General features: G+C 41.4%; 1 protein-coding gene across 6 annotated transcripts; it reads right to left on the bottom strand.

Annotated features, from left to right (window-relative positions):
• Window positions 1–179: 179 nt before the first annotated feature.
• rnf44 (ring finger protein 44) lies at window positions 180–13,541 on the bottom strand. 6 transcript variants are annotated; one of them, XR_011585031.1, is made up of 12 exons: window positions 11,449–11,829; window positions 9,532–9,724; window positions 8,415–8,637; window positions 8,039–8,206; window positions 7,404–7,577; window positions 7,113–7,274; window positions 5,734–5,849; window positions 5,386–5,473; window positions 4,531–4,652; window positions 4,338–4,437; window positions 2,918–4,234; window positions 180–595 (listed from the first exon to the last, which is right to left on the bottom strand). XR_011585031.1 is itself a non-coding variant. In XM_070836945.1 (11 exons), the coding sequence occupies exons 2-11, from the start codon at window positions 9,636–9,638 to the stop codon at window positions 4,172–4,174; spliced, it is 1,323 nt and encodes a 440-aa protein (XP_070693046.1). In that variant the 5' UTR covers window positions 9,639–9,724; window positions 13,253–13,541; the 3' UTR covers window positions 180–4,171. The 6 variants fall into 6 exon arrangements, 3 of the variants coding, with proteins under 3 accessions (XP_070693046.1, XP_070693045.1, XP_070693047.1); XR_011585029.1 differs by having other exon boundaries at window positions 180–3,045; window positions 3,299–4,234; XR_011585030.1 differs by having other exon boundaries at window positions 180–3,041; window positions 3,299–4,234.
• Between the last annotated feature and the right edge of the window lie 1,594 nt (window positions 13,542–15,135).

Below are 15,135 nucleotides of genomic sequence, written 5' to 3'. Positions count from 1 at the left end.
AATGTGGGCTTATTGAGAATGTATGACACTTGCTTGTGGAACCGCTGCATCACAGCCTTTTCCTCCTGAGTAGTTTTGAGATTGACGGTCATCTTAATGAGAATAGTTAGAAGTACTCTAGTGTCAGTTATTGTACGTGCTGCATTTTGACCTTTCAGGTCAAATGAGACCAGTTGTGATATTGGTATACATCATACATTTATTAGTGAACAACCCTTTCAAATCAGCCACAACAATTGAAAAAAAATATGATTGCACTACTTGGTAAAGCATAACTAGCAACTTTCATTTAAAAAAAGTACAAATCTTAAAAATTTCAAACAGTATACAGATGTATATATAATACACTAACTAGTTATGTTAAATGCTACAAACAATATGATTCCAATGGAATGAAAAATTATAACATTAATAAGAACCATTTCCTATATATAATATATATTAGTTGTTTTCTCCCCCCACCCCCCAATACAAACATGGAAAAAATGAGGTAACTGTAAATGTGCAAGTACCAAAGCAAAATATCTGCCTAACACAGAACACATGCCCCTGGCTCTGTTGGCGGGTGGGTAGTCTGGTGTTCAGGCAAGGACCCCTAGAGGCCAGGGAGAGTAAGAACAGTAAACCACTATCCCACCACAGCAAAAGTCATTGGTAAACAATAAATGGCGTCTACGGAGCAATCAATCACAAATCCTAAATAAATTTTAGCTGCTTATTGGAACACATTTTTGCACCACACAAGCTGTGAGATTATTCAATAACTCTTAACAGAAAGACTACAAGACTCTATTCTCAGTTGTCATTTAAAAATACCTCATTACCTAGGCCTTAGTGGGAGGTTCTCTTTTTATTTAGTAGGTCGGCTGGATATTGTCAATTAAATATTTACTTGAGAAATAAAAGTTCTAACATTAACATGAATTAAGGTATCTATATGTGAACAATACATTTTAAGATATTGATACACAGAGCAAGAGCCTGTTAGGCAGGTACAGTACTACACTGAAATAAGTATGACAACACTTTATTCTTTTTTTCATCCCTTAAACTATATTGATTTTCACGGACATTGTTCTGGGGTATTAGTATAACATGCTTTAAGAATACATGGGGTCCATGACAAACTATTGCATTCACGCAAGTGAGATTTTCATACCTAAAAGCAGAACATCTAGCACCTTTTCACTATGGCTTTTGTTAAACTACAGTAGTTTCAGAGCGTGTAATTTTCAGTCGTTAGGGCAATAACAGTAACACAATGTATGTAAGAATTTCTGGATTCAAGACCAGTTGCTTTTTTTCCCTATAAAATGAAGTTAGCGCAATAAAATCTTGTAGTCATTCAGTTCTATTACAAATGTGTGCAGTACAATGCATGGCAGTTATCAGCTGAGCGTTAAGATCCGAACCCCCAGAACCCAAAGCCAACTAGAGCTAAAAATCAGTTGGGATCTGGTTGACAAGCATGCATATTGTGCACCATTAAATAGGTCCCCACCAGATTTTTGAGATATCCTCCACTATAACACACTTGTTTTACTTTTTTTTCTTTTTTCTAAAGTCATGCAAACACCTCTGAAGTAGATTTGGGAGTGAATTAGGTAGGATAGTGTGCACTGCGGCACATTCAGAAATGGGATCACAACCGCTATGTCCAACATGTGGTCTGAGTAAAAGAACGAAGGTCAAACAGGTTTGAATAATACACTTGTAATGAGTTGCAGTGTACATTGCCTCTTTTTCAGTGAATACTAATAACATATTTACTGATCTTTTTTTCTTGCATGCCTGTCTTTAAATGATGTAATATCTACTATTTCTGACAAAACAGAATATTATAATTGATTACATTAAATTATTTATGGTCTGAGGAAAACGACCAAACTAAAGTCAGATATACCCTTTTCATGGCATCCTTTCCATTTGAAATGGACTGTTCTCCTTTATTTTTATATACCGAGAGGCCCTGAGTGATTTTTTTTTTTTAACTTACAATATATGCCAGCGAATAGATATGTACACATAGGTTAATTCTCAAAGCTGTGGGTTTAACTCATTAAATGGCTTCTTTTTTTTCTCTTGAAGGTGGCACACACATCAAAGACTCACATTCACTTAAGAAACAAAAGTAAAGAAAAGGCAAGGATCCCTTTACACACAAAAGCAAAGGTTAAAACTGCCTGTTAGTGCTTACTGGGGCAGTTAAGAGACAAGAGTGAATCCAAAGCAAAAGTCCATTTGTTGTTGCTCTTCTCCCTCTCACCCCAAAATGTATCCTGTTTTTTTCTTTTGTGGTTTTTTTTGTTGTTTTTTTTTTAGTGTGAACACAAGCAGGGAACTATAAGTGTAACAGTGTTTCTACACTACTGAACACTCCAGCTCTGTGTCGTTTGAACCCCGTCCTGATCACCGTGGGATACAGACAGCTGGCGCATCGTGGAGCATCACCAGTGACTTCTACAAGGGTTTTCAACATTCTTCTGTCTTCAAACGTTTATCTAAAAGCATTCACACTGAAGCTATACATACAGTTGCTCTTTTACAACACCATTACCATGGCCTAAGACAATGACCTGACCAGGTTACCAGAATATAACACATACCATACACAAACATTGTTAGTGCTCCAACTGTTTCCTTCAATGTATTTTCTCTAGAAGATGAAACCAATAAATAAACCTTTTTTTTTTCTTTTTTTTTTAAAAACGACATACTTTCAAAACAAGTGGAAATGACAAAGTATTTTCAGGATTAGTAATAGGTTTGTGCTTGTCAAGGTCATAAGAAGGCAGATCTGAAATCTTGAACAGTATAGGCTATATCTGTATATTGGATTTGGCTCACAAACAAAGAAATAAAAAGCCCAGTCTTCCTAAAAAAGGGGAAGAAAGTTCATTTAAAACTCGTCACTCACTGCACATATTGCTTTCTGCACAGGCCTCCAGAGCTCTATGGCATCAGCATAGCCTTCGGACGAGGACTCCCATCCTTAAAACGCAGTCGGGGTTGGAACCACATGCTAGTCTTCCCTCATGGCGCTCTCTGAATAAGCAAGCAGTTCTTTTAGTATGCTTCTTTGTCTCTTCTTTTTCTTAAAATTTGATAATTTTGGTGGCAATGCTTGATTAAAATATTGCTAGTCTGAATCAAGAGTTCATGCAAATCCTAGCATGCTGCCCTGTATCCAGTGGTTACACAATGCATTGGCTCTGTGAACAGGACAAACACACACACACACACACACGCGCGCGCACACACACACACACACACACAATCTGCACACACGCGTACACACTTGCCAGAGGAACAATGCTGACATGGAGGGTGGATGTAGCACTTGTGCAGTTATGCCAGGTGACCTCGAAAAGGCGCAGTCCATTAATCCATGACTGCTTTTGTACAGATCTGTGTTCCAGGGTGGATAATCTGGGGTAGGACATACCCCACAGTTGCATGTCCCATCACTTGCAGTCCAAAGCCTCAGGCTTTAACAGAATCTGCATTTAACCACAGCAAGTCACACTTTCACAATAGCGTTGGCAAATCTAAAACAAATAAGGGGTCAAACTGTTGAAATGATCAATACATTATCGCAGAACATACATTATTAACAAGTCACTCTGCCCAACATCTACACAAACATGCATCTATGATGGTCAGACGTGGCCTCCAAACACAGATACCCATGTTGAAGTATTCCCATTATTTTTCTGCTAATTGCACACGGTGTCCAGCCTCATCATCCTCCAGGCTTCCCGACTCACCTCTTCCTCAAATGCAGGACCCCCACTATTCATGAACACCACGACCAAATCCACTAAATAAAAATGAAACCCTGTAAACAAAAGCAGCAAATGATGCATTGTAGGGAAAATCTTTGGAATCTGCAACGAGGGGGCAGAGAAAGAACTGGCTGGCAATCCCAGAACTCTGGCTATAGGCTGCAGTAGGCAGTGGGTTTCATGAGACTTGGACAATGAAGCACAGCAGAGGTACAACAGGCTCCAGACACAATCCTGGATTGCTTATTATTATTTAGGAAGGGGCGGGAGTAGTGGGTTGGTAAGCTATATTTACTGGAGGACGCAGGTTAGGTGGCAGGTGTCCCCAGCTTTTGGGACAGACTCTGGTGTGTGCAGCTTTCCAGTTCAGCACTCAGAGACAGTTCTCACTCCACCTCCCGGTGTACGTCCGAGGCATCGGCTCGGCAGATAGGACAAGTGCGATTGGTCTGGATGTTGAGTGGAAACATAGAGACATTGAGCACTTTTTTATAAAAATATTACCACGATAACGATGAACTGGTTCAAGCGGTAAAGCTGGCATCCACTTACCTTTAGCCATTTATCCACACACTTTGCGTGGAATTCGTGGTTACAAGGTAATACCCGAAGTAGCTGCCTACACTCAAAGTCACTAAAGCACACGACACACCTGAGGGGGAGGAAGGAAAAGAGTTTCCAGGATGTAGATGCATTCATATTGACCTCATAGAAGTGGTTTGATTTACAGAGGGGAAAGGCTTACAGCGTTTGTTCAGATAGATGATTCTCTGAGTTGAATCTGTAGGACGGAAGTTGCTCTATATCTGCTTTAGTGAGTCCACGTGGTTTCGCTTCACCCAACCTCTCTGCCAGGTTCAGTAATGCCTTCACACACACACACACAGAGAAAGTGAGAGTATAATTAAAGTGTTTCTGTAGATACAAGGTGTTAGCTTTAAGTTGGCTATTGGACAGATGATCCAATACTTCATTCATTTTATAAAAATATTTTGGCTTCCATGTGGCCCAGTGATTCCACTTTGTAACATGAGGCTGTGATTCTAAATCAATACCAAAAGGTGTCACTAAATTGGACAAATAGGCCTCACCTGTTCTACACCTGCAGTTCTGCCTCACGGGTGCAGTTTAAAGCAGTTTCCTCTCTAGTTTCATCTTCATGGTGTGTAAACTCACCACGACTGGAAAATATTTTCTATCCATAAATGTTGGCCTGCTTTGTACTTTCTGTTGTCATGTATTTTGGGGACTCTGTTGCACTTCTAGTTTTTCAGTGGACTTTTCTCTTTCTTTGTCCCACAGGATTCTTCTATTCCTCTCTGTCCTCTTCTACTCTCTGTGTCAGACTATAGATTATTTGTCTCTCTGTCATCCTGTGTATTGTCCCTGTCCCCTTCACCTGTGGACATTGGAAAGCTCTTTCCTTCATTATTCTTGTCTTTGTCTTGTTTTTTCTTAACGCTTGTTTTTTCTGCACAGCACTGTCCCTTGCCTGATTTCTCTTAAGCTTTTCGAGTCCAGACATCCCTTCAGTATATACTGTGTATTCGGTGTGTGAAAAAAAAAAGATTGTTTTTCCATAAACACATTAGACACTAACCTCATAGTTCTCCATCTCCACATCATCCACGTCCAGGTCCAGACTGATGGCTGGGCCCACCGCTGTTGGAGGCACAGGGAGCATCGACCTGAGCAAAGAGGGAGGCAGAACTTGTTGAGCAAGCGTCGACAGAATCACAGCGGCTTTACTGTGATCGTCAGCAGCACCCGCTCTGTGAATACCAGCACGGAGCGCTAACTAGAGTTAAGTTTGTTTCTGTCCGGCTTCTTCTTCTACTCTACTACGTGTCAGAACACTGCAGCCGAGTGTAATCAGGCATTTTACATTCAAGTCAATAATAAGAATGCTATACTTCATAAACGGGCTGCTTTTTCTGGGGGTACTCACAGGAAGTAAGGGAGGAAGCCTGGGTAGTACGATGGAGGGGGAGGAGGAGGGGGGAGAGGTTGCTGCAACCGGTATCTCTGTCCGTTCACTCGCCGTGGCAGCATGTGGGGATATGGCTGAGGAGAAAGACACAGAGATTAAGGCAATTATGTAAAACAGACTGGCCACTAATCTGTGACTGAAGTGAACCATCGCCTTCCACTTCACATTATAATGATTATAGCAAGTTTAAGAAAAGTCTAACTGCATTTAAAAAGGATGTCAGTTAGGTTTAAAAGTGAGCAAAGGGAGTAAAAAGCTCTTAAGAAGTAATGTGAGGTGGGATTACAATGTCTAGGTCAGTAATTAGATGAGTGATTTCTACAGCTGTTAAATACAGAAGATGCAACACGTGGCAGCTTTAGAGCTGTTGGACGGCACCTTTGACTGAGCTGAGCAACAACAGCTAATGTAATAATGGGTAATCACTTCTGCTGTCATGCAAGTCCCTTATGAATGAGTAAGAAGTGAAGTGAACAACATGCCCGGCGCAGGTTGAGATCGTGGCTCCATGACCTTTTTTTTGACATTCAATGAATGAAGTATCATCATCATGAACATGTGTTACCACAAATACTTGTCATGAGTTTGTCTTATACACAAAAAAAGGCAAATTAGACGTTTTAGACACAATGACATTATCTGCTTATTGCTTTGCTAAGTCAAAGTGAACTTGAGAGCACGCTAAGCTTCTTCGTGTTCTGGATTTAACTGACGTGTTTGCTTTTGTTTACTTTCACCAGTTCTTTTGTCTTCCTTGTCAACGGTTTGTCTATCTTGGACTCTAAATATTGTTCCAAAATTAATTAACTCAATTCACAGACATAGTAGGAAGAGCACAAGCGGAACTAATAGCATTAATGAGCCATTCGAGCAATTACTGCTTTATAATACAGCAATTACTGTTTATCGGTTAGGGAAAAAAAAAAAAAAAAAAAAAAAAAAAGTGAGTAATGTCTATTTAACCTGTGTTTTACTTATCCCCTCACCCCCTGCTTATATTCACTAGCTTGGGTAAGAAACACTCTTGTTCCAACTACCACCTATGTGCCGTTGACCTGCAGGCCGCTGCAGTGAAGCTGCTCACTGGCCAGAAGTATGAGAATACACTTACATTTAAAACTTCAAAAAAAAAAAAAAAATAATAAAAAAGCCTTTGTTTTGTTCAATGTACTTTAATACCCGTTTTACAATCATACCAACCACAGGTATGATGATCAAATTTCTGTCAATGCTTTCCAGCAGTATTGAGCAATACCTCTAAAAGCATATAACTGATTATATTAATGTGATCTCACTGTCTCTGGGAAATGAAGAGAACGTCTCAGAGGGCGTCTTACCACTCCAAAGGGAAGCTCCTGATGCAGAGGCTCTTGAGGAAGATACTGTAAGGGCAGAGAAGGAGGCAGCGCTGGTGGGTGATGAGATGGAGGGTAGGAGAAGGTCCCTAATGGGTGCTGGTCCCCTCTTAGGTCAACTTCATTCTCTACCCTCTGTAGAGGCTGAGAGGGGACAGAGATGTGCAGAAGAGGCTGGCGTTAGACCTGACATGTGTATGTAAATGAACATACACATAATTACATTCTACAGTGTACTCGCTAATCAACATGCGTGCGCTGTGGACTACTCACCATGCGTGGGTGCTGAGGCTGTAAAGGGACAAACTGGCTCAAAGGAGTAAGGTGCGGCGGCTGGTGGGGGGGTACAGATGGGGTTGGGTGCAATACAAAATGTTCGCTGGAGATCAGGGGTGGAAAGGCTTGATAAGACACTGGCATATGCTGCATGGTACATGCCTGTATGAGCTGAGGAGAACAGAAGAACACAAGAATGGACATAGTCAAGTCAAGTCAAGTTTCTTTGATTCATTCATGTCAACAATTGAACTCAACACTCCGCCTAACCAAAGCAAATTTGCTCCTTATGTTTGCAGAAAGGCAGTTATAATGAAAACATGTAAGCATGTAGTGAACAGAAGCAATGCATTACGTAAAACCACAGCACTGACAGTATTGCCACAACACCACACTAATTATCATTCTGACGTCTGTTTGGTTGTACAAATAAACTACATGTACAACAGAACCATATTTTATGTTGCTTAACTGTCTCCAATATGTGTGCTAACATCAAGATTAAACCACAAATCCTGCACGGTAAACAGCAGTAGCTTATTTGTTAGTCATGAACAGCGACAGATTGCATGGCTGGTATGGTGTGCTACATGGATGGCACTGACATTTGGGCTCTTCCTTTTCAAACTCACAGGAGGAGGAAGGCAGCAGAGCAGAGAGAGCTGTCCGCTGAACATTACCGAGCATGCTGGGAGCTGCTGAGTGTTGCACCCTGGAAGGGGCTGCCCGGTGTGGATGGGAAATCCGTGGGTCGTCACCGTCGTAACAGTGTATGATATCGGGACTGATCCCTGGTGCATCTTTTAAGAGAGGAAGAGGGGTGGGGGAGAGATGGGGTGAATCCACAATCTGCCTAAAACAGAGGTCCATCTGCCATCTCACTATATGGCACTACACAACACAGTGCATGTTTCATATTAAACCGAGAAACACGACAGAAAATACAGCAAATCCCGTTTAATAAATGCTAGAAGTTCTTCACCCATCAGGCTGGTCCTGTTCTGTTACCTGGTCGTGTAGATCCACCATGATGGGGCTCTGCTGGGGCAGGTGAGCAGCAGGGTGAAGCATGCGTGGTGGTGTGCTGGTGTGGCTATATTGTCTGGACTCATCTAAAGGAACCTGTTGGTGATGCTGGGAGAAAAGCAGATGGTGGAAGTTCTCATCCTGGACCAGGGAACTGTGCAGTACAGGTCTGTCTCGTCTCCCCCACTGGCGTCTCACTGGTGGGCTGTAACGTCATACAGGGAATGAAAAAAAAACAAACACACACAAATAATTGCCACAGGTAGTTCACTGCATTATACCTATAGACAGGCCCTCATCAGATGGCTTACATTGCATGCTATTTCTTTAAAATGAGCTCTAAATTGCATTGGTCTAAATGCACAACTGCTGAAGAAGAGACAGAAGAGGCATCGGTTTAGCCAGTTACCATAGAGATATTTATATTACAGCTTTGTTTATCCAAATAAAAATATCATAATGCACTGATGTAGTTGGAGCATATGCCACAAACTATCATACTGTTCAAACACATTATGTAGCAACATTTTTTTGACATCTTAAAAATCTTGTGAGTGAAGTGAGTCATATTTTTGAGTTTTAGTTTAGGGCATATTTACACGTGGGCTTATGGTGCTTGAAAACTGCTCTTATTTTGAAGAGTCAGTGTGTAGTTGTAGTTGCATGTAAAAATAAACTGTAGCTGGAGGTTCTAATGCACTTGATGAGGATGATGCTACTGGAAACCCTGTAACGTGTTGGCTGACATCGCAGAGCCGGGCTTTAAACTCAAGGGAAAAAATATCACTGCACGACCCTGTTAATATGTATTTCTATCCAATATGTGGGGTCTATTATTCTGTCTTAAAATTTTAGCCACATATGCCAAGAAAGCATCTTGTTTATTTTTTGTCTTATCGTAGCAAAAAGAAAGATGCTTTTGAATTTTTTTTGCCCATGGGTGACACACCATGAGCCACACACAGAGCCTAGATTTGGATGATGTTGAAAGCACCCCAATTTTAATGTGAATTCTATTATGTTAGATATGACAAAATTCATACGATGTATCTTGGAAGAGGAAAAATGTGCTGTGGAAAACCAAGCGGAGAGTTATTACCTTCTCCTGAGGTGCACTGGGGCGTTGCAGGGCTCTCCAAGGAACCTCCTCGGGTTTAAGGGGGCTGTTGGTGGCAGCCTATTTACTGCTATTTCCCATGGTCGCATTGGTGACGTCGTGCAGACGAGTCACACTCTGGGAAAGGAAACCGTGCAGAGGAGGCACTTGTATGTTGCCTCTGATTGTCTTAACCCTGCAAAAAAAAACAAAAAAAAAAAACACCAATTGACAAAGCTACAACCTTACTTCTGATGGCAGAGAGCTTATTTACATCCTTTATCCATCAACTGAGCACACAGTCGAGTCATTAGAGGTAAAAAAAAATAAAATAAAATAACGGCAGCTTCTATTACTCACTCTTTCCACTTTTCAGATCTGTGTTCTAAACCACACCCTGTGGTGGGATTGGATATTATGTAGGAAAATTGAATGTAATGTAATTATGTGGTCATAACATAGGGGTTGAAATAATATTCAATTTGAATTGTTGGTCATTTCTCAAAGGTAACTGGACCCTGCATTGGTGACAACGCCTCCACTTTGCAGTTTATGTTACATCTTAAGCAATCCAATTTGACATCAACTGTACTGTAAAGCATTAGTAGTAGGAGTTCTTTTAAATCAAATGTGCCTTCACATTTTACTGAAGCACATATGAAGCATAGGGGCTCGTGTGTATGTTCAGGGAATCATTTATTTCACCGCTGCGTTTCGGTTTCACTGACCTCATTCAGGCTTCTTATATTTTATTGGAAATGGCCTAGATTACAATCACTGTGCACGGTTCAGACTACGTCTCTGTATCTGCATGGTGACTGATGCCAACATTATTTAGATACATTAACATACAGCCGGTCTGCAGGAGCAGTTCTCTCCCATTTCTACATGACTTTTGACATTGAAAGCTGCAGTGCCCCAAAAAACACTCCCAAGTCTTCTGGTTATTTATCTGGATAACATTTCACATTGCCTTTCCTCTCTTTCAAAGATGACATTTGCATCCAACGATGACTGCTGGGTGGCGTAAACATTTGTGCAGAAATTCATATTTAGTTTGCTCTACGATCCCAGTGGGATGTTTTATTAATGGAAAGAACACTTGAAAAAGTTCATACGTTTGAAAACACAGACAGTGTTATCTCCATTTATATGGCAAATAACAGTATGTCATCTGCTTCTGGTGCCTAATTAGAAAAAAAATCAAGATCTGGGCCATTTAACTAAATTCATGTCATCTCTAATTAAGATCTTAGCTCAGTTATAAACATTCCTTGAATATAATTCTAATTTGAGGTTGATGCAAAGACTTTATCGATTCACATGTCAAATTAAGCAAAATCCAGTGAATTCAGGAGGTGTTTAAGTGGCTGAGTAATTAATGCGGTCCGTTCGGGGACAGAATAAATAGGGGTCGCTGTAGCCTGCCCGAACAAAAATATGAAAGCCATGTGCTCAAAAGACAAAGCAACAACAAAAGATGTGGTAGCAAGCGGGACTGCTCGCTGCCACACAATTAAGGAAGCCACTGTACCGTCACACCGCTTCTCTCAAGTCTTATGCAAACCCGTGACACACACACCACGTCCGGAAAACACACACACGGTACCGAGATGGCAGCCGCTGGTTTGTTAGTACCAGGACAAACTCGACGTCCCCTGCTGAAGGAGAGCAGCTAACTTTAGCCAAGCTAGGCTAACGCTTTGTCCAACATAGCGTGAGACACCAGCTGCAGATAACTGTAGTTAGCGGGCTAGTGCTAGCCAGTGCTAGCTCATTTTATGTTAGGACACCTGCCCTGTGATCAGCGCGTGCTCTATAGTGACAGGTTGGCTCACAGACCAGACACAGACGAGCTTTGTGTGGACAGGCTGAACGTTAGCTACGTGAGTTGGCCAACAACACAGCAACACATCTTACTTTCTTGGCTAGTTTGCTCACTCGGTGCGAAGAGGAGACGGCAGGTGTTTCAGCCTCCGAAACGTCGCGTCCCATCAAGTTATCCTCGCACGTAACCCGACTAGCACCGTCCGGCGGAGACTGTAACGATGCCTGACCACCAACTGACTGCTGTTTCCTCCGGTGGATGTTTGACAATGTCGGACGGAGCAGCTAGTAGCTTGCTAATGCTAGCCAGCAGCTAACACACGCGTCCCGCTGCTGCATGGGGATCTCGGTTTCCTCCACAGAATCCACGGGCCGTGATCACCGGCAGCGTTTACCTGAGCAGGTGACACCGTGTAACGTGCGAAAAGGTGACGTTAGCGAGCCAGCGACAGTAAACATTCCTTGGCGCGTGTGTGCTCCTTGAAATGCATTGTTATGACGAAACCACGCCCCCTTTCCAGAGCGGCCAATCAGCGCGCAGCAAACACAGACAGCAGACATCCAGACAGTGTTTGCTACTGAGGACCAAAACAAGCTCCAGCTGATTAACAAAGAGCTCCCTGAGAGGGTGCAGGCTCACCAGCAGCTTCTGCAAAAAAACATTATTCAACTGCACACCACTAACTCTTAAAGTAAGCTAGTACCTCACCTCTGGTGCCTCTGCTGCCTGAACACCTTAGCCCTGGTAGCATAAACAGCTACATAATGCTAAATGAAATCACAGCCAGCACTGGAGGAAAGTAATCAAGTACATCTACACAAGCACTTCACTCTTGAGATGCTTGGATGCTACTTTATACTTCAGCTCTGCCACATTTCTGACCAAAATCAAAACACCTTGTACTCCACAACATAATTTTAACTTAGCTTTTTCAAGTGACAGCTTTGCGGACAGAATCAGTTTTAAAGAATATGATGCATTGCTATAGACACAAGTGTGTAAAACAATTAATATACTGCTTCCATATTAATGCATTACTGCCAATGAGCCAGTAATACACAATAACACTGATAAGGGGCCATTCTACAAAATGATTACTCTTTACTTTAGATACTTTAGGAGCCTTTAGGTGCTAGTACTTTCCCTTAAGTGAAAATCTGAATACAGGACTTGATGCTCTTACCTGAGTAAATCAACCAATACTTATTCCACAACTGACAGTCACTTATAAGTACAAAATAATCAGGAAAGGTCTCCACAGGCGGACCTCTTTCCAAATGTCCTCATTTGGAAAGAGGTCCAGCTGCTCTAATGTTGAGGATGGAGACAGTGCCTGTGGGTCTGTAGCTCTGCTGTGGCCCACAGTCTGTTCTGACTCTCACTGGAGGCCACAGTGTCCTCATGTAGACTACCCAGCCGGTTATGTAATATTTCACTTGCATGATCAAGTGGGATCAGCTCTCATACGAAATTTCTCAGCTATGTTTATATGGGCCAGCGCTCTGCAGCTGCAAAGGATTTGGTGTGATGCTGCACTTGAGGGCTGCTTTAAAAGCTACCCATCGGGCCCAATTACTCCAGCAGGAGTTAATAAATAATGTCTTTGTCTGTTTTGAAGGCTTCGCTGCAGAACACCGGACCATATCTGGGCTTGTGAATGCACCCAAAAACTGTGCACCGACTGAAAAGCTGAGTAAGGAGAGCAGCGGTGGTATGCAACATAGACTAAATGTAAACATTACAACATCGCTCTCGGTAGCAGCAAAACAAGGAGGGGCTGGAGGTTGAGCAGGATGACAGCCCTAATAACCCTCTAACCATCTGCCGTAAACACGCACCGTCAATCTCCGAGATCCAACCGAGACAAAGCAATAAGAAGAGGAGGAGTGTAGTTACCTGATTGTTAATATGCAAACATCTGATCACTGATATTTTCCTTGTAATGTTCACATCTCGTTAGGCTAAGTGCGGCATCCTATGGTCAGCTGTTCCCGTGTGGAACATTCCGTGGGTTTCACCACTGCTGTGAAAAAAGGTGCTAAACATGAGACTGTCGTTTTATCACCGCAGCCTCTCTGTGTTTTGCGCGGGTTTATGGTTTTTTAACCCACCACACTATTTCTCTAATCGCCATTTTTAGCTTTTGGAAAGGGTGATCCAGCCCCACGGTAGTTTTGGGTCTCTGCAGCTCCCTGTTACACCCCCATTTCTGCGTATTTCCAGAGCGGAGAGCACGCGCCATGCTGCCATTTTACCGTAATGGGCAGAGAAAAGTGATCCAGTCTGACTCCAAGGTTCACGGTCGTCTTTGAAAAGCTCTCATTTGCTTTCAGGAAATTTGGTGGAAAAGAGGAAACAGCGAAACGAAACGGAGTCCGAATCTTTCTTTAAGTAAAAGCAGTAGTACCACACCGTGTTATACTCTGCTGCAAGTGAAGCTCTTGTATTTAGATGTTCAATTACGCAAAAGCACACGATGCATTACCGACAACACTGACTTAAAGAAACTCATTACGCCGAATGGCCCCTTCCTTAGTGTTACATCATTAGTTATGTGTTATTGGCCTGTCACTAATATACATGTTTTAAATACAAGTGTGTTTCCATTTGACCTACTTTATTGGGAGCCTCTAACGCATCATAGCTTGATCTAATGTGTTAAATGTGAAACCTTGATCTGCAAAGTGCCTGTTGAGTGTAGCTGTCAGATTAAATGTAGTGGAGTCAAAAAAATTTATTGTTTCATTAGCAGGAGATTAAAGTAAAGTATGTGTCAAAAGTGCACCTAAAATAAGAGGATAAGATAAGATGCACCTTTATTCAGCATCTATGAGGGGAAATTCCCATTTCACAACAGCTACATCAGAATCGAAGATAAGAAAAGGAGATTTAAAAAATTGAAAAATAAAAATACAAATACAAATATACAAAATATAATGCAAATGTACAAAAAAATACAAAATAGAAATGTACAAAATAAAATATAGTGCAAATATGCAGTCTGATGTAATGTACAAAGTGTCCACAGGTAGTGCAAAATGTACCAAAAGCCTGACTAGAGGCCAGGGCCTACTTGTTTAGCCTACTTTTGCTCCTCAGTATGTGTGATGTGTAATAATGTGTCTGTGTAATAGATTCTGTTGACTTTAGATACCATCCAGGGTTAATATGAACAGTTTAAATTCCACTTTGGACAAAATACTATATGTTTTAAGACAGGTTTTACATTAAACTGAAAAGTACTCTAAAGGGACACTGACCTCTTTACATATTAATTTACTTTATGGCACTATTTGTTACTTCCACAGAGGAACCTTACAAATGCTTTTTTTTTTTTTTTTTCCACACCTGCTCAAATAATATAGAAATAAATACAAATAATATAGAACAAAAAAGTAAACTGAGACACAATTATCTCCGCAAAAAGCCATAAGGACAGATGTTCTTAATGCTAAGGATGTGGATGAGGCCACACTTCAATAGTCTGATATAATTTCTCTATAAGGAAACTAAAGATAATGCATGTAATGTGTACAGGAAGGAAAAAAAGAGTCCTGAAAAAGAAAAGAAAAAAATACACAGACAAAAGAGTGTAGAATACACAGGAAGTCAGAAGCCACCACAACCCAACTAGAAAAAATAAATAAATGATATCAGGCACAGTAACTATCAAACACTTATGTAAAACCCTCAAGTGCCCTAATGTGCTGTCACGAGTTAACTGTTACATCTATTGCATTATGATTAGCCGGTGTTCGTCACGCATCAACGCCATTACT

Source organism: Pempheris klunzingeri, chromosome 9 (genome assembly GCF_042242105.1).
Source record: "Pempheris klunzingeri isolate RE-2024b chromosome 9, fPemKlu1.hap1, whole genome shotgun sequence".
NCBI lineage: Eukaryota > Metazoa > Chordata > Actinopteri > Acropomatiformes > Pempheridae > Pempheris > Pempheris klunzingeri.
This window is presented reverse-complemented; position numbering and strand designations above follow the sequence as displayed.

What these genes read in the sequence shown, in the direction of transcription:
- rnf44 (XM_070836945.1), bottom strand. Translation starts at nt 9,638, where the DNA reads ATGCGACCATGGGAAATAGCAGTAAATAGGCTGCCACCAACAGCCCCC. An exon ending in AGGAGCTTCCCTTTGGAGTG is followed by an intron (nt 5,850 to 7,112) that starts GTAAGACGCCCT and finishes CTTTCTCCTCAG; the next exon opens with CCATATCCCCACATGCTGCC. An exon ending in GTGTGGATAAATGGCTAAAG is followed by an intron (nt 4,235 to 4,337) that starts GTAAGTGGATGC and finishes CTCAACATCCAG; the next exon opens with ACCAATCGCACTTGTCCTAT.